The sequence below is a fragment of the Trifolium pratense genome, linkage group LG7, assembly GCF_020283565.1.
Source record: "Trifolium pratense cultivar HEN17-A07 linkage group LG7, ARS_RC_1.1, whole genome shotgun sequence".
In the NCBI taxonomy this organism is placed as follows: Eukaryota; Viridiplantae; Streptophyta; class Magnoliopsida; order Fabales; family Fabaceae; genus Trifolium; species Trifolium pratense.
In genome coordinates this window covers 51,109,470-51,129,102 of record NC_060065.1, presented here as the reverse complement: position 1 = coordinate 51,129,102, position 19,633 = coordinate 51,109,470, and the positions used below count along the sequence as shown (strand labels likewise).

The 19,633-nt window shown below is 32.9% G+C and overlaps 3 protein-coding genes and 1 pseudogene across 3 annotated transcripts; all 4 read right to left on the bottom strand.

Annotated features, from left to right (window-relative positions):
- Positions 1-2,347: 2,347 nt before the first annotated feature.
- LOC123894652 lies at positions 2,348-2,835 on the bottom strand. Its single transcript, XM_045944708.1, has one exon. The coding sequence runs from the start codon at positions 2,724-2,726 to the stop codon at positions 2,454-2,456; it is 273 nt and encodes a 90-aa protein (XP_045800664.1). The 5' UTR covers positions 2,727-2,835; the 3' UTR covers positions 2,348-2,453.
- A 3,360-nt stretch (positions 2,836-6,195) lies between these two features.
- LOC123894651 lies at positions 6,196-8,151 on the bottom strand (annotated as a pseudogene).
- Positions 8,152-11,483: 3,332 nt separating this feature from the next.
- LOC123894650 lies at positions 11,484-11,982 on the bottom strand. Its single transcript, XM_045944707.1, has one exon. It carries the CDS (start codon positions 11,864-11,866, stop codon positions 11,591-11,593), a length of 276 nt encoding a protein of 91 aa, XP_045800663.1. The 5' UTR covers positions 11,867-11,982; the 3' UTR covers positions 11,484-11,590.
- A 925-nt stretch (positions 11,983-12,907) lies between these two features.
- On the bottom strand, positions 12,908-13,684 carry LOC123894649. The gene has a single exon (XM_045944706.1). The coding sequence runs from the start codon at positions 13,564-13,566 to the stop codon at positions 13,300-13,302; it is 267 nt and encodes an 88-aa protein (XP_045800662.1). The 5' UTR covers positions 13,567-13,684; the 3' UTR covers positions 12,908-13,299.
- Between the last annotated feature and the right edge of the window lie 5,949 nt (positions 13,685-19,633).

Below are 19,633 nucleotides of genomic sequence, written 5' to 3'. Positions count from 1 at the left end.
TATAAAAAAGCTCAAATAAAAAATATATTCTATATTTATATATATTTCATTCGTCTAATGATTAATATTGAAGACAGTGGCTACTCACCAAAAAAAAATAAAAATATTGAAGACAGTGGCCAGTTGGCATACCAAGCTAGCAAATTAACATTTATCGTGAGTTTTTTTTTTTTTGCCGCCTTCTCCATATGCGTTTTCAGTTTTATCCTTTCGCTACTTAAGCAGTGGATGTTATAAAATTAGACATTTTTGAACAATATCATTCGCTACTTAACGTTATAAAAAATAAATCTGGTATGGTGTTTTTGGGGGTATGCGCTTCCTAAGTAGCGGACGAGATATTTTGTTAAATTCGTAGGGCGTGCGAAAAATGAGGTTAGATGACAAAAATAAATCTCTATTATCATAGCACAGAGGTATTTCATTCCATGAAAAATAAGAAAGGAATGAAAGGACAAAATTGTTAATTATGTTTTGCGAACTTCAATAAGTATAGCTCTACTCTCTCCGTCCCAAAATATAAGTGAAAATTGGTCAAAGAAAGTTGACGTATTTGGTTAAAAATTTGGAATAAATACATCAACTTTATTTGCCCATTTTTCCCTTATATTTTGGGAAGGAGGGAGTACTTTTTTGTTTTGAAAAGATAAGTATAGCTCTTGGTGTCGGGTATCGAACTCAGTATCTCTAAGTTGAAGAATAAATCCTCAACCAAGTGACATCTCAGGAAACGGGGCATAAGTATAGCTCTATCTTTGTAAAATGGACTTGTATTACATTTGAAATATTATAGAGTCATGTTAATCAGGGCACTTGTTAAGCAACCTAAAAAGGAAATAAAGTATAAAATTAATGTTGGTAAGAGAATATAGGTAATGGCAAGGACATTGATGCTTGGAATGAAGAAGGATTATGATGTATTAATCAGTATGTTGATATCCCTCAACAATTGATTGGAATGAAAGTTAGGGATCTAGTTGATGGAGATGGTCAGTGGAATTGGAATATGATTAGGAATTGGATGCCTGCTGAACTCAAGCATAAAATAGCAGCAACATTACCTCCCCATGATGATAATGGAGCAGATGAAATAATTGGAATTGGTGGCAAGGCTATTGGATACTCTGTAACAATTATGTACAACAATTTGTGTGGTATTTAAAATGAACATGAGCCTTCTATATGGAATGGTATTTTTGGAAGTTAAATGTGCCCGAAAGAGGACTATGGGACTGAGCCATGCTATGTGCTTTTTTTTGGAACTGTGGAGGAAACAGTTCTTTATGTGCTAAGAGATTGCACATTTGCAAAGGAGATATGGTTGCAAACAATACCTCTGAAGCATAAAGGTGTGTTCTTCATGAGTGAATTGCAAAATTGGATGCAATTTAACTTAAATAATTCCATTGAGTGGAGCTGCAGTGTGGATTGGAGAGACTACTGGGCACTAGCGTGTTATGCTCTATGGTCTTGGAGAAATAAAGAGTTGTATGAGGATGGATTTGTGCGTCCGTATAGGCCTGCGCAACACATCATGAAACTGGCTGTAGAATACAAGAGTGCAGCGCGCAATAATAAGGTTGTAGCAGGGAGAGAAAAGTTGTTGCATTGACTGGTTGGTATCCTCCAAAAGAAAATTTTATTAAGCTGAATACGGATGGCGCATATAGGAAGAACCAATCAGCCAGGTGTGGAGGAATTATTCGAGGTAGCCAGGGAGAGTGGTTAGGAGGATTCACAAAAGGTATTGGACTATGTAGTCCATTTGTGGCTAAGTTATGGGGAGTATTAGAAGGACTGAGGTAAGTGCATCGGTTGGGATTTAGGAAGGTCGAAGTGAATATCGACTCTGCAACAGTGGTGCAGTTGGTGAAGAACAGACAGTTCAGGGAAATGCACTGGTGAAACAGATTTGGAAGCTTCTATCTAGACAAGGATTGGTGTGTCGAGATTCTGCACACATATCGGGAAACTAATAGATGCATTAGCTAATATAGGATGCACGCTGGATTACGAGATTGAATTTTATGAGGATTGTCCAACACAAATTAGTGAACTCCTCACTAATGATATGCTGGATATTTCTACCCCTAGGTTGATTGAATTGTAATTGTTTCTCTTTGGGCATTAGCCCTCTCCATTATATAAAAAATTCCTATTATTCAATACTAAGGTTCATCTCTCAATACTCTTTCTTCCCCAATTATCAAACTCGGAATCTTTTCCTTAAAACCTCCTTTAATATATGATATATCCTAAATCACCAACCGAACTATCTGCGTTGAAGACCTTAAACGTAATGTATTTGGCCAAATATGTAGAGTCATGCAGTAATGGGAAACAAAGATGTGTGAAGAATAAATTTTCTTCATTGAATAGTATTACAAATTTTACATAATTAAATCAAATCTATCATCACTATACAATCTAATAATTTTATTTTAAAAAAGAAATCAATTAGGACCCCAGCAGCTCAAATACATGACAGTCCTCAAAGATTCCTCAGCCTGTTTTGCCTTCTTCTCATCTTTGAATTTGCTAACAAGTGAAGAAGAAGACAAATTCTTTGCTTGAGACAAATTTCTAATGCGGTTTTTAAGGTGCTGATGAGCTTGTCTTAAAGCATAATTCCATCTGCAGATACCAACTTGATCCTTCAAAGCCTCAACAGCTCCAACACTGGCAGCCACCATCCAGCCTTTGCTTAATGTTGTTGCTCGACTCATGATGATGAATTGATGATATACTATATCTCAGTTAATTTTCAGATAAGAAATTAAGATGTAGCTAGAGATGTTTGTGTAAATAAGAAAGTGAGATTGTTGATTGATGAAGAAAATGAGTGATGGTTGGTCTTTATTTATATGGATATTAGAAGTCAGTAGAATAAGATACCATGAGCTATGTAGCTGCTAGATAATTGGAAACACACTTGGTTTTGGACAAACCAGAGGCTATGTCTAATGGTTTTGGAAATAAAATAATAGAAAAAAACAAAAGAATGTGCATGATTATGGAATACATTTATTTACATTACCTTAGACCACATTGTCCTTATCCTAAAAGTGCCCAATTGTTTTTTTCTTTTCAGTCTGATCTTTTATGATATCAATATCCTGTGTGCAATCCATCTAGTCAAGTAACATTAAATAGGTGACAAAAAATTTCCATGAATCTTTTTTGACTGCAAAAAGTATTAATGATATTATATTAAGAGATTATTTAACTTGATATCAGTAAATTATAACTGAAAGTTTCTGTTTTTTTTTTTTTTGACAGAAACATTCTGCTATAAGAGTTTGATTGAGTTGGGACATGTCCCAACCAAGTTCTAGATTCAACAGTTTTTGACAACCCTGCTAGACTATGAGCTGCAGAATTTAAAGAAGGATTAACAAATAAAACATTAACTTTGACATCTTTACCATGAGAGTTTTACAATCTTAAATGATGTAAATTTATAGTTGCCATAAAGCTAGTAGAATTAATACAGTTTACAACCACCTTAACATCATAACAAATGGTGGCTTAAGGATATGTTTGCTTCGTTGGCCATTTGTAAACACCATCAAACACCTAAAGTCTCAACAAGGGCCGGTTTCAAGGAGATTTGCACGCCGAAAAAGAAACAGCATCGGGTTGGTTATACACAACCATACCCTTGTACCATCAAGAAAACCCCTAACATACGAAAAATAGCAGTTTGCTACACTTCAGGCCCATCTTCTGAAATTGGTGTGTGAGCATTAAGGTCCTAGACATAAAGGCTTGCTGCACATGAAATCTATGTTGGGTTAAAAACTTTGTTGTTTTTTTTTTTTGACACAAAAAACTTTGTTGTTAAAAATCAATTATTTCTAGTTTCCCATATCTTCCACATTAGAGTCTAGAATGTTAGCGGCCAACACTCGGTGGGATTTAGTCCCACATCAGATAGATAGGACTCTTGAGAAGAGTTTATAAAGAGGAGACAATCCTCACCTTACAAGTCGGTTTTGTAAGGATGAATTATGCCTGGATATTCGTGACATAGAATAGTTTAACGCCCACATTTTCTTTACAAGCAAAATTCTTTAGAAGCCAATGAAAACAAGTGTACATTTTTGAGGTGAATATATACCAAGCAGGAATCAAAACCATGTTGGACTCTTTACAATTTACATGCATCTCAATCATATCTCTTTGGACTTTCACGACAACATAAACTTTCAATCTTTCATGTTTAGAGATACTTTGAGATTAGCTTTCGTTGAAAATAGTAAGAGATCTAACAGAATGAAGTTTCGCAAACAAAAGCATTTTTAGAATACTAGTCAATTAATTCATCAGCTAATATATCGAAGGAGCGTGCTCCTTTCAATGTTGCTGAGCGGCTTGCCATAACGCTGATTTCTTATCCATAGTTGGCTCACTCAAATGCAGGTTGAGACACATCCTGCATAAAATTTAAATTCACCATGAGATATTCCTGCATGTCACGGTGTAACACCCGATGCTCCTGTGGTGACGATGGTTGTCGCCTCTTCCTCGTCCGCCCTCTGTCATTCTTATCATCAACCGGAGTATCTGGACATTTATCCATCCATCCTTGATCAATAACCGCTTTAGGAATCAAATCAACATCAGTCGAATCAATCAGAACTCCAGCATTCTTGCACAATTCGTTAATTATACAGCAATGACCAAACATCCATGTACTCTTCTTCTCATTTGCCATTTTCTCCAAATTATCACTAATCAGCTTTCCAACATTTATCTCTTCTTTGTTTATGATTGCACCATAGTTCTTCAAGATGGCACACACAATGTAAAAAGACAGATAATTCATAAGGGAAAAAGAGAATTGAGATCAATCCTATGATGACTTGCTCAGCAAGTAAACTCTTGTTTTTTTTTTTTTTTTGATAATAAGCAAGTAAACTCTTGTTTTAATATAAGCTAAATTGTTTTATTTTATTTTTTTTGAAAGAGGAGCTAAATTGTTTTATTATAAGCTACCCAGGAGAGCTTATGGAAATAAACTAAAAACAGCTTATGGAATTGTCATAAGGTGTTTTCATAAGCTCTCGCAAACAATCTCGTAAGTGCCTATATCAGTAAATAAGCTCAAATAATTCAATTCAAACAAACAAACCTTATAAATCAATTTATCTCATTAAAATAATCTTATTTAGTTTTACCTACTATATTGAACTGGAATTATATCAGAGTTTCTCTTGAAAATTTTAGCAAATGCAGCTTCTGACATCTCAAAATGTTCCTTGCTTTTATATGGCCGAATTTTGGGGTCTCCATGAAGGGTATATCTGTTTTTTGAATTGAAAGACATAAAATTGTACTTTCTCTGTCTCAAAATAAGTGTCGCAGTTGACCCCTGTACACTTATCAATGCACAACTGTGATCATTAATATTTTTAATTATATATTTTTAATTAGTTAATTGTACAAAGTTAGCAAGCTTCCCACATTCTACCTCATCTCTATTTTTTCCAGCAAAATAAACTCGGTTGCTCCTCATATAAAACAGAACTTATAAGTTCACATTTCCACCTCACTTTTGCAGCTGACGACAACTTCATCAGGTCGAACTTATTTCAACAGAAATAACAATGTTCAGCATTCTAGAGTTGTCACGTAATCAACTCGGTGGAGAAATACTCGAATAGGTTTTTCGCTCATCTAGAGACTAGAAATGCTTGAATAACACACCAATGAGCGGCAAGGAAACATTCCTTTCCTCGGTAAATTAGTGGTTGCTCTTAATGTCAAAGTGAGGGTATGTGAATTTGAGGGGGAAGAGAGACATGTAAAGAATGATAGAGATGAGTTGAATTGAAGGTCGATTTTTCCCTACATATGTTTGGAGTAGAAGAGGGGCTGAAATGTGAACTAAAACCAAAACGAAAACCCAAACATCAGTTGTAGCCAGAAGAAACTTATTAGAAAATGGTGATCAGTTGTAGCCAGTAATTTATGGAGGTCCACCAATGGACCTTTAATTTGGGGACCATAAATGGGGTCTCCCTTTAACTAATTCCGATCAATAATACTTTAAGGTTGGTAATGGATCTCATCATTTAGTTTTATCTTGTAATTGGACAAAATTAAAATTAATGAAACACTCAAGTAAAAGCAGAAAAGAAACAAGAGTTAGTAAATAAATTCAAGAGACAATGAAGTTTGACTGCTAAATTGTTATATTTCCAATTCTAACCAATGAAGATGACCATATCCACAAATATCTACAGAATACAGTGGCCAATTATTTTTTTTTAAAAAAAATCTTACATTTCAAGGTTAAATGTTCAATCTTCATACAAGAAGGCATCCATGACGCGAGAAGAATTTCCTATTTCTGTTGGTCAAATGAATACTGGGCGGAGCAACTATCTTTCTCAAGGATGGCCTTAATAACACCATTGATTTAACAACCTTAGCATGCACTTTACGACAATAACCCAAAATGATCTCTCTGAGTTTTGTGCAGTTTGTGACGACATCCATGATTCCCTTGTCGGTGATCTCCTCACAACGTAGCAGCGAGAGTTTCAAAAGGGCGGGGCAGTTCATTGAGATTACATAGAGTGCTTCATCGCTGAGTCTTGTAGTTGCCAAGTCCAAGACCTCAAGATTGGGAAGTTCAAAGTTGATTCCAAGAGACATGCGTTTTAGACAGTAGTATAGGTTTAAATGTCTAATCTTACAACATGTCCTTAAAACCTGGCCAATACCTTGTTCAGTGATGCCATAGCAACAACTCAAATCAAGAAGTTGCAAATTGGGGAAAAGTGAAGCAAACATTATGATTTTATCATCTTCCAACGAAGAATTGTAAGCCAAACAGAGAGACTTGAATTGAGGGTAAACAACGGAATCCATAGAGTTCTTTTGTGAGGCGCGGTATTTTCTGCAATACCCGTGCATTGCATTACGATCTCAGTAAGGGAAGTACAGTTCCTAATGAGTGCAAAAAAGGCGGAATCTGTGAGCTTTCTACAACAACTAAGGTTTATAGAGACCAAATGAGGAAGAAAGGAAGACAACTCGGCAACATGATGATCAGTGAGAAAATCGGCGGATTGTTGTAGTTCCAAATGTTGTATAGAGAGACATTTGGATAAGAAAGCTAAGATTCCGGAATAAGTATAGCCGGTGCAATATCCGAGGCCAAGCCTGGTCAAAGGAAGGCTTTGGTTTGCAATAGAGGAGAGGAAGTGATCAGAGATACACCAAGAGGACAAATCAAGACAAGTCAATGCCTTTAAACTGGTGAATGAGTGAATCAAATTGGAAGTAACAGACATTGGATATTTTTCGGACATGGATAATGAAGGAGTAAGGAATAAAGACCTCAAGTTGGGTGTGTGAGGGAGAGCAGAAGCAATACCATGGTTAGTTATGCGATAACAGCCTAACATGATGGCTTCTTGGAGAAAGTTACAGTTCTTAAATAAATAGAAAACAAACTGGTCGTTGATGTAGCCATGATCAGAGAGATTTACCTTGCGGAGTTTGAAAAGTGCAAAGGGAATTGTTAGAAGAGATTTACAGCCGATGATTTTTCCGGGGTTACTGAGATCGAGTTGTTGGAGGAAAGGAAAACAATCGGAGATAAGTTTGAAATCATGAATGATATCGAAAACGCCTAAGTTGGAGGCTGTGAGAGAGGTTAAAGATGTAACTGTAGAGGAAAAAGCTTGCAAGCCAATTGCGGGAAGTGAGGATTGGTTGGAGATATTGAGAGATGTGAGTTGGTCGAAAGGAAAAGTAGAGATTTGGATGAGGAGATCGTTGAGTTGAACATCTAAGTGGGAGAGGTCGAGGGTGGTGAGGTTGGTGAATCTATGGAGGAGGCGATGGAGGAAAGGGAGGGTTGGATGACATATTCTAAGACACAATTTGTGACGGTTGCTTATAGAGAGGAACTGTTTTGAGACCAGGGAGATTGAGTTCAAGTAGTGCCTACGGTTGTTGTCTTCTTCTTCTTCTTCGCCATCTTCGTTCACAAATCTGAACACATGTTCCCAAATCCCAACAATCATCTGGTAAATCTGAACAATACACCAATTCTGTTCTCTGCCTTTTCATTCCAGCAGCTGGTAATCGATTTCTGATGATGGATGGCGGAAGGAGGATTGTTATTAAGTTATTTTTTTGACAATAACAAAACCAGAGATACTTAAGGAACAAGAAAGATTTGATTTAGTAAAAAAAATAAAAAGATACGCGAGATAAATAAATATTCATTCAAATGTTTTCCATAAGAGAATTTCTTTACTGACAAAGTATTAATTATATTATACTAGATGCTATTATGCAAACTTATGTAAAAAAAAAATGTTACGTTATTGTGAGTTTGTTAATAAAATAATTTTGGTGCTAAAAAAAATATGTTTTATGTTATGTTGAATTTGTTAATAAAAGATTTTTATTGCTAAAAAAAATAAGGATATTGTTGGTATTATGAAAAGTTCACACCAAATTTTTTTGTAAGGGTATTGTTGCTAAAAATATATATATATATATATATATTTTTATTTTTTTTTATAAGCTATCCTCTTTATATATAGTTTATATATAGATATAGAAAAAAAAAAGATTATTTAACTCTGATATCAATAGATTATAAATGAAAGTTTCTGGTTTTGTTTTTTTAGACAAACATGCTGCTACATTAATCAAGAGACTGAAAACACAACATTACAAGAGTTTGAGTCTTTCACTGAGTTAGGACAGTTGTGAATAATGCCCGAATATTTTTTTTGGAAAATTTTATATTTAAATATAGTTTAGATTTTCTTCTTAAAAAAAAATAGTTTAGATTTATATTTGAAATAAAATAATATTAGGGTTTATGATTTATATTTCTGTTTAGAATATTTAAGATTTGTTTAGAATTTATCATAGGATTAGTGTTTTTTTATGTAACTATATATATATATATATATATATATATATATATATATAATGAGCTGAAGAATTTAAAGATCAGTTAACAAATAAAACACTAACTTTTGGCATCCCTTCCATAAGAGTTTTACAATCTTGAATGATGTGATCTATAGTTGCCACAAAACTAACAGAATTAATACGGTTTACAACCACCTTAACATCAGAACAAATGGCGGTTTGAAATATGCTTACTTCCTTGGCCATTTATAAACACCATCAGACACCTAGAGTCTCAACAAGGGCTGGTTCCACGGCAATTTTTTCCATTCTGCAAGCAGAAAAAGGAACAGAATCGGGTTGATAATACACAACCATACCCTATTCAGTTGTACCATCAAGAAAACATCCTGCATCAACACATTTTTTTATAGGTTTCATCCCCTAACATAGGAAAAATAACAGAAGCAGGTTACTTAGCATTAAGGTCTTGGACATAAAGGCTTGTTGCAGATGAAATCTCCACTGAGGTAGGGACTTTGTTGTTAAAATCCAATCATGTCTTTCGTGTTTAGAGATACTTTGAGATTAGCTTAGCTGAAAATAGAAAGAGATCTAACTGAATGAAATTTCACAGGCAAGAACATTTTTAGAGCAGAATTACTAGTCAATTACTTCATCCGTTCATAACAGGAGTACATATAAAACTAAATTAACAGAAAATTACAGTTAAAACATAAATACTACTAATAACTACTGGTCAGGATGGTTGTGGTGCTAGGTATATATATACATATATGGGACGCCAAGGTCAGTAAAATAGGGCCAAATTCCTATGCCTCTTTTTGAGGATGCTGCGACTCTTCGAATTTGAAATCCGCTAGTTCTTGAGCCTGTCGATGTTTAAGTTCGCGCATTTGCGCTTTGTGATGCTGCTCTAAACGTTCATGACTTCCCTCAAACCGCTCATACATCGAAGGAGCATGCTCCTTTCGATGTTGCTGAGCAGCTTGCCATAATGTTGATTGCTTATCCATAGTTGGTTCACTCAAATGCAGGTTTCGAGACACATCCTGCATAAAATTTAAACTTGCCATGAGATATTCCTGCATGTCACGGTGTGACAGCTGACGCTCCTGTAATGAGGATGATTGTCGCCTCTTCCTCGTCCGCCCTCTGTCATTCTCATCATCAATCGGAGTATCTGGACATTTATCCATCCATCCTTGATCAATAACCGCTTTAGGTATCAAATCAACGTCACTCGAATCAATCAAAACTCCAGCATTCTTGCACAATTCATTAATTATACAACAATGACCAAACATCCATGTATTCTTCTTCTCATTTGCCATTTTCACCAAATTATCACTAATCAGCTTTCCAACATTTATTTCTTCTTTATGTAATATAGCTTGCACAGCCACCGCTCTCTGTACTCGAAACTCCGATGAATTCGAACAACTTTCCAAAGTTTGAACTAAAAAAGAACCCCAAGCTTTAGGTATAGGCATCATATCTTTGTGTCTGAACATTGTTGGGTTCCCATTTTCTGTCTTATTTTGCCATTGTGCTCCAGATCTACACAATTCTCGCAAAATCACATCATACTCTTCTCTCGACTTTCCAACAAGCTCATCTCTTCTTCGCTGCACACCACACTCCAGCGGTGTCGGTAATCCGAGTAAATTGTTAATAGCTTCTGCACTAAAATCGACGGTTTTTCCTCTCACAACAGTTGTGTGAGATTCTATATCTTCTTCCAAGCGGTAAGCGTTGGCGAAAAACTCTAAGGCGATGGTTAATTTGGATGGTTTGATTAGTGAGTTTAAGGAATCCCAGTTTCTTCTTGTGAGTTCTTGTGTTATTTCTGTTGATTCAGATGGTTTGAAACTGAAGGCTCGTTCGTCGGTGAAACGGAAACCGGATATCTTCTCATAGCGTCTTTGTTGCTCGATTCTTAAAAACTTGGAAGCATTGAATTGAGGAGCACGAGATGATGATGCTCTGTTGATCATTGATGATCTGGTTCTCTTTCTTCCTGACATCGTTAACGATGATGAAGCGTTGAAGAAGAAAGTGTGATGAGATTTTGTGATACAAGAACCATAAAAACGCCTTGCTGTCCTTTGTATTCAGCCTGGCTATCCTCCAATAACTGTAGCAAGAGTTAAAACCAGGGGCGGAAAACTGTTGCTGGTTTTCTAGATTATGTGGTTTTGGTCACTTATGGACCCATATCTTTTTCAATCTTATCTTTATCTTTTCTTTTTTAAAGCCCAAATTAATCATAGGAATTAAGTTAATACTCTCTTTGTTTTAAAACATAAATTAACTTAAAACTATTATATATTTGGAACCAAGAGGGCGAATCTTTTCTAGCTTAACCAATTGGCTTGTATATGCAGCATTTTTAAAATTTTCAGGGAGAGTTTGTCACCCATTTGAGTCTCACAAGACTCGAGAGATTAGTTTCTGCAATTGCGTGCAGAGAAACGCGATTTACACCAAAAAAAAAAAACTATTATATTTGGGGTACTTCTTACTAGTGGCCAGATATGAAGAGTCATATGCAGTAATGGGAAACAAAGATGTGAAGAAGAAGCTTTCTTCATTGAATAATATTACAAACTTTACATAATTAATCTAATCTAATCTATCATAACTATATAATCTAACAATAATATAATTTAGAAATGAATCAATTGGGACCCCAACAGCTCAAGTACATGACAGTCCTCAAAGACTCCTCAGCCTGTTTTGCCTTCTTCTCATCTTTAAATTTGCTAACAACAAGTGAAGAAGATGAGAAATTCTTTGTTTGAGAAAAAGTTCTAACACGGTTTTTAAGGTGCTGATGAGCTTGTCTTAAAGCATAGTTCCATCTGCATATACCAGCTTGATCTTTCAAAGCCTCAACAGCTCCAACACTAGCAGCCACCATCCAGCCTTTGCTTAATGTTGTTGCACGACTCATGTTGATTGATTGATGAATAGTTATCACTGAACAAATTAAGTTGTAGATAGGTTTTTTGGGAAATAAGAAAGTGAGGTTGTTGAATTGATGGAGAAATAAATGAGTGATGACTTATCTTATTTATATGGAAAAGTAGAATAAGATACCAGGTGCTAGCTACAACACTTGGTTTGGAGAAAACAGAGATTATGTTATGTCTAGTGGTTTTGGAAATAAATAAAACAAATAAAATAAAATAAAAGAATGTAGCATTATAATGGGGATATACATTGGACCACTTCCTTATCATAAACGTGCCTAATTTTTTTTAATTATCTTTTATGATATGAATATCCTATGTGCAAACCCCTCTAGTGAAATATGATTAAATAGGTAACAATTATTTTTCATAAAAGATTTTTTTGACTGAAATAAGTATTACTGATACTTTTGACTGAAAAAAGTATTACTACTAATGATTTATTTTTATATTTTGGGATTTAATTTTAACTTGATATCATTAATTTTTTTATAAAAGATATCATTAATTAGAAAACTAAACTTAAAAAAAAAAGTGTGATGAATTTTCTTTGTCTATATTTTTGTTGGAATAAGAATACGAATGTGCAATTCCGTGAGCTTACCTCAATTGATAGAGATATTGTATTATATATATCAAAGTGGAGGTTCGAACTCTGAACACCCTACTTATTTATTTTTAAGGGTGAAATTTTTAGACGAAAGAAAAATTGGAATATGCAAAGTTAGTTCAATATATGCGGTTGTAAAAAAAGAAGAGTAAAATATCTACTGAGATGAAGGATTCAAGTATGAGTAGTTTGTGTCACTTAAATTATTGCTCATAAAGATTGAATGTATTATAGAGGTGACTTATATACTTAATTATTGAACTCGGGTTGTTCCTAACGATCCATTTTTGGGTGAAATTCATTAACCACTTGAGGTGAATAACTTGGTTTATAATTAGGTTTTTTGAGAACAATGGACAAATTTGTGAGAGAAGCAATTTGTCAAAACTGGTTTGGATATAGCAGGTAGTAATTAAGTTACAATTTATTTACATTTTACATTAATTTAGCATAATTCCCAACTTTACTAATAATCATAATCAGATAGAAAAATTTCTATCTATATTCAACAATTTATCAATCACTTGGAAAACCAATCCATATGCCAAAGCAACAAATAGGATGATGATTCATTCACTTGTTGGACTCAATTAATCTTGTATTGATCTTTCCCTTTCTTATCTTCCTTCAACGATTAAGTATATGTTTGGTATTATGATGGATACGCTACAATTACGCTGATTACCGTAATTTTACAGAAGCTACAAGTGTAGCTTTTGAAAAATCAAGGTGGATCATCGTGTGGAGTATCCACCGAAACATAGGCTAAATGGAAAATGACATAGTTGAAATATGTGAACTTGTTTAGTTGGGACCCCAACAGCTCAAGAACATGACAGTTCTCAAAGACTCCTCTGACTGCTTGGATTTCTCATCCCTCAATTTGGTTGCAGATGAAGAAGAAGAAAGCTTGTTGTTGGCATGAGACAAAGATCTCATATTGTGTTTAGCATGTTGTTGTGCTGATCTTATGACACTGTTCCATCTACATATTCCTTGATCCTTCAATGCCTCGACCACTCCAACACATGTTGCTACGCTCCATGTCCATGCACGGCTTCTTGAACCCATTGTATTAATATTGTTTTGTTGAGATTAATTACTTGAGAAGAATGTAGTGGTAAGTAATTGGGTATGTGTTTGATGATTAATTGTTGATGAGGTAGTGATGAAGAAAATGGACTCTAGTTGTTGTGAATATATAGTGTGTGATAAATAAAAAAGTGCATTAATGAAAAACTAAAAAGGTTTAGTTTAGTTAATTTGGTGAGGAAAGCAAAACTAGAGGCTCTATAGATAGTGTGTTGGTGGGGAAAAAAGGGAACATGGTTTGGGTTTTGTGGGGTGGGGGGGACCCTAATAAAATTTCTCAATCCTTGTATTTGGACTTTACTTGTAATTGTAGGACCATGCAAGTTGCACTTTGCCAATACTCATTGCACTTATGGATTATTTTGAGTATTCATTTCATTGGGGGTTTCGTTTAGTTCGATTTTGAGCATAAAAGTTATTCTAATTGCGAGATAAAAATACATGCGGGTTGGTTTGATTCGGTTGATTTTTAAAAAGTCATCCAAATCAAACCAATGCAGTTTGGATTGGTTCGGTTGGTGCGATTTATAACATAACGTTTCAGTACCGAACAATTTTAAACATCCAAAAAAGACTTGAAGTTCCAAAATAACATTGTAGTACCAATAAAAATTGTTTATCTAATTAATCGGTCCTAAGGGCGGATATAAAGTTAAAATAAAAAAAAAATGTTTATCTAAAATAACATTATAGTATCTTACAATTTTAAATATCCATAAACAAGAACTTGAATTAGAATAACATCACAGAACGGATAAAAGATTGTTTATCTAAAATAACATTACACCAAAATAACATTACAGTACAAAAAATAAAAATAATAAAAGATTGTTTATCTAAAATAATATTACAACACCAAAATAACATTACGGTACAAAAAATAAAAACAACTTGAAGTTCCATTAATTTGGTCGACTGACTTGGTAATTGAGGTATGTATATTGGAATATAAATATATAATAGTAACTTAATGCGGTTTTTGCGGTATCCGCGGTTTTTACAGTTTGCGGTTCAGCAAGAAAGTCATCTAAATACATCCAAATCAAATGCAATTTTCGGTTTGATTTGATTTGATTTACGATTTTACTTTTGGATTGGTTCGGATACGATCACTCATACATTTTATCAACGCACACATTGATTGCTTATAGGACATAAACATAATCGTTTGGTATTGTATGGAACCATGGTTTGGAAGGTGTGAGCCAAAAGCTCAAAACCATTGTTATTGTTAACACAATGAAAACCAGCGGACAACAAGATACATAATTTGGTGCAGCTTAAATTCAGTACTTAATTGGACTTATGTGAATATGTATGGGTAATAAGGTATGAGTGTGACAATTCAATTTATAAACAAAAATATAATTAAGAACATGATAACTTGGTGATGTCAATGACTTAATATAATAATAAAAGAAGAACATTATGCAAGCTTATAAAATTTGAATAAGTTATCTACTATATAAGAAAAGAAAGTACCTATGAAATTCCTAATTTACCCTTTTTTCATTTTTTGACACATAATCAATTCAGGGTTATTTTGTGTCTTTATTAAAAAACGTTAGTAGAAAAATGCTAAAAAATTTCTTAGTAAGAATCGAACCCTTAACCTTTTACTTACAATTCTTATTAGATTTACCACTAAGCCATATGAATTAATTTGTTATATTTTTGGAACCAACATATAATCAACATGAGTTAAGTTAAAAGAAGAAAAGGAAAGTGTTTATTTATTTTTTCTTTTTTATAATAAGAGAGTAAAATTCATGTACAAATAAAAGGAGAGATTCAATGAAATTCTTTATTTCAACGTCATAAGTGTATTATACCAAATAAGACAACAAATGTATGGTTTTTTTTTTACAATATAGAGGTACATGGTGTTGTTTCCATTTATTTATGATATTTTATTTGAGTTCAACCCTTTCTTTAGTGTAATTTTATCATTTATTGTTTATGTTTCGTTATTTTAGATTCACTCAACTTGATTTATGGACTTCAATCCAATATTTAATTAAGTTAATTTTCAATTTGTAGTTCAACTCAATAAATTTAATTAATTTAATACAAGAATATGGTGGGAGAAAAACTGAAAAACTCCCGTAAAAAAATGGTGAGACAAAAATAATAAAAATTGTCAGTTACCTCAAGAGGATTATTCTCTACAGTTGCGCGTGAATGATACATTTAGTTTAAAAAAAAACAGTAAAAATTAAATACAAAGTTGAAAATAGTTGAAAAATAAATGACATTTTTTAGAAGTTTTTTTTTTTAAAGATTTTTTGTTTTTGATATAAGGACTAATATTTTTTTTAACAAACCAAAATGAGATATATTAACATAGAAAACCTCCCCAACACAAGACGTACCGAGGTAGACTACAAAAGTTTACAAAGAGTCAGAGAAACAAAACCATAAACAAATCACACAAGAAAGATATGACTTTCATTCTTATGAGATTTTTCTATGCGGAAGAAAATTATTGGAGAAAAAAAAGGACTAAAATATTATGTTGCCTATTTTTTAAAATAATTTTACGGGTTATATTCAAATTAATACGGGAACCTAATTTTTTTGGATATATCTACGGGTCTTATATTTTTACTCATATATTAGTAAAGTTGTTTATTTTTTTTTATAATTTTACAAGTTATAGTCATATATTAATATGGGGACATAATCTTTCGTGTGAATTCTACGGGACCTATGTTTTTCTTTTTTTTTAGACTAACAACAAACAATATTCATTTATTCAAGTAAGTAGAGTACGTGTGAATCTGCACTGAATCTGAATCGGAGCAAATTTGCAATCTGAACAAAACAAACATTGTACTACAACAGAATTAAACCGGACACCGTACCAAGACCCGAACTCAAGACTAAAAAACTCTGCACTAAGACGGGATTAAAACAACATCAGACAAGAACAACAAAAGAAAACTCAAATGAAACATAAGAATGTGTGAAAAATCACTTATTTAAATAAAAAAAATATAAAACAATCAAAAAGGGGTGATTTTAGATCAAAATTGATCCAAAATCACCCCTCATTGAAAGATGAACAAGAATAAAAAGCAAAAAGTAGGGTTTACTATGTTGTTGTTGTGGGGCGACTATGAAAAAGCAAAAAGTGGCATATGTTTTTCCTCTTATTAATAAGATTTTATGTTCTTTAATAATTTATGTAGGACTATATATATTTATACTCATCAATTAATAAGATAACCTTTTTTTTATTTGTACGAGACTTATAATTTTAATCATATATTAATAAAGTTGTTTATTTTTTTATAATTTTACGGGTTATACTAGATCAAATATTAATACAAGGACCTAATTATTTTGTTCATTTTTACGAGCCATATTTTTTTTATTAATATATTAATAAGGTTGCTCATTCTTGACATATATTTATACTCATGCATTAACAGAAAGATATAATCTTTTGTGTGATTTCTGCGGTGCCTGTGTTTTTTTTTTTGAACAAACTAAAATGAATTTTATTATTAATAATGAGTCCTGATTGACACAAGGTGTGCCAAACAAAACAACAACAGTTTATATCATACACGTACGCAGGGCCTATGTTTTTACTCTTATTAATAAAATTTACAGTTTTTAACTATTTTTTGTGAACTTAAATTTATACTCATATATTAATATGCGATAACTTGATCTTCTATGTGGTTTATGCGGGACCTATGTTTTTTACTCATATTAATACGATTAATACGGTTGTCCGTTCTTTTATAGCATATACGGAACCTATAAAATACTCATATATTAATATGGAAACTTTTTTTTTGTGATTTATACGGGGCTTATACTTTTATTTATATATTAATTAAGTTGCCTATTTTGTTTTACAATTTTACGGGTTATACTCATATTTAATACGGTGACCTAATTATTTTGATGATTTTTGTGAGACCTATATTTTCACTAACATATTAACAAGGTTACCTATTTTTAATAATTTTAAAAGGATATATTTATACTCATATATTTAATACAGAGACCTAATTTTTTGGTGGTTTTTACAAGGCCTGTGTTTTTACTAATATATTAATAAGGTAACATATTTTTCCATAATTTCTACATTATCATTTATATTCAAATATTTATACGGAGACATAAGGTTTTTTTGTGATAGTTTTACCATTGTTCTTTTTCTATTTTTTTACCAAATATTATATCTTTCTATTTTTTTAATCTTTTAATTTACTTCCCAATAAATTACTATTTTATGTTATCAAGTGAAGTTTTCAATTTTTTACTATTTTTTTTAGACATATATTTATAATTATATATTAATACGAGATCCTAATCTTTTGTGTGATTTCTGGGGACCTATGTGTTTTTTTTTTTGGTACATATGGGAACCTATGTGTTTTACTCATATTAATAAGTTTGCCCATTCTTTTATAATATCTGCGGGACCTATATTTAAACTCATATATTAATATGAAAACTTTTTTGTTTGTGTGGTTTCTACGGGACTTATACTTTTAATTATATATTAATTAAGTTGTTTGAAACAAAAATAAAATAAAAATTAAGTTGTCTATTTTTTTTACAATTTTTCTGGTTATACTCATATTTAATACGATGACCTAATTATTTTGATGACTGTGGCGAGACCTATCCTATATTTTCACTAACATTTTAATATGATTGCCTATTTTTTAATAATTTTTAGGGACTATATTTATACTCATATATTAATACATGGACATAAGTTTTTTTTGTGATTTTTCAACACCTATGTTTTTACTAATATATTAATAAGGTAGCCTATTTTTTTTCTTCATAATTTTTACATTATCTATATTTATATTCCTAAATTAATACGGAGACCTAAAGTTTTTTTGTGATGATTTTACCATTGTTCTTTTTCTATTTTTTTTACCAAATATTATATCCTTTCATCTTACCAAGTGAGGAGCGGCAACGCCGCGACTCCCGTGCGGACGCACGGGTGTCCTGCTAGTTTTCTTTTAAATAATTCCAGTAAGGTTAGTTAATTTCCTATTGACTAGGATGTAGCATTTTCCACATCGTCCGATTTTTAAAATAAAGAAGGAGGTTAAAAATTAGCTATTGGAGAAGTCTCACATTACTTAATTTTGTGAAGCAAGGGGGAAATCAAGGCTATATATTGGACCTAAGTTCTTTGTTTATAATTGCACCGGTCAGTAGCACTTTAAGTTTATATCTGACTTTTTCATTTTTTTTCTTGTACTCTTTTATTAGAGTGTTGTGAGATGTAATTAGGTATTTGCTTTGGAGAGTGTGAGTGTACTGGGGGTCGTGAGATGGTTGAGGGTAGTCTATGTGTTGTAACAATTTTTACATAGTGATATTCTCTGGTTATCGGTTTAGACAGCGGCAGTGGTTTTTTCTCCGGTTTTGGAGTTTTCACGTTATATTCTTGTGTTGTTGTTTGCGCTCTCTTATTTTCTCTATGCCTATTTTTCCCAACACATCTTAATTTGGCTATACTTGTATGTAGTCAGCCATGTTAGCTTCACATCAGAGAGCCCTTTTTTTAAGGCTAAAAACTCGGCCCCTTTCCTATTCAAGCGGCCCGCCTTTATTCATCTATACCAGCTGCCCGCCACGCATGACCCAATAGGAACGATTTTAGCACCCCTATCTAGATAAGAAGCAGAAACGCACCATCACCTACAACCCTTTCCTCTGTCGGGGACTTCCACAAAATGAAAACGAGCGGCATCATCGTATGCTCGACATTGGTAATTATCAATCTAAGTCAAGAAAACTGCAGTATTTATTTGATGATTTATAGCAATGTGTGAGCAAGTGACAAAATAAATACATTACATAAGTGGAGTCCAAAATTGTTAATCTCTATATTTAATCAGTTACTATCAATTAATTAAATCTTTGTATTTTTACGACTTATTATCAATTTATTTGTGTCGTAACTTGAATTGAAATTGTAGCTAGGACCATGCAACTTGCACTATGCAAATGTTCATTGCTCATGTAAGTGCAATGTTGCTTACTTGTTTTTCTGAGT

Excerpts from the sequence above, each read along its gene's own strand:
- LOC123894649 (XM_045944706.1), bottom strand. The coding sequence starts at position 13,566 with ATGGGTTCAAGAAGCCGTGCATGGACATGGAGCGTAGCAACATGTGTT.
- LOC123894652 (XM_045944708.1), bottom strand. The coding sequence starts at position 2,726 with ATGAGTCGAGCAACAACATTAAGCAAAGGCTGGATGGTGGCTGCCAGT.
- LOC123894650 (XM_045944707.1), bottom strand. The coding sequence starts at position 11,866 with ATGAGTCGTGCAACAACATTAAGCAAAGGCTGGATGGTGGCTGCTAGT.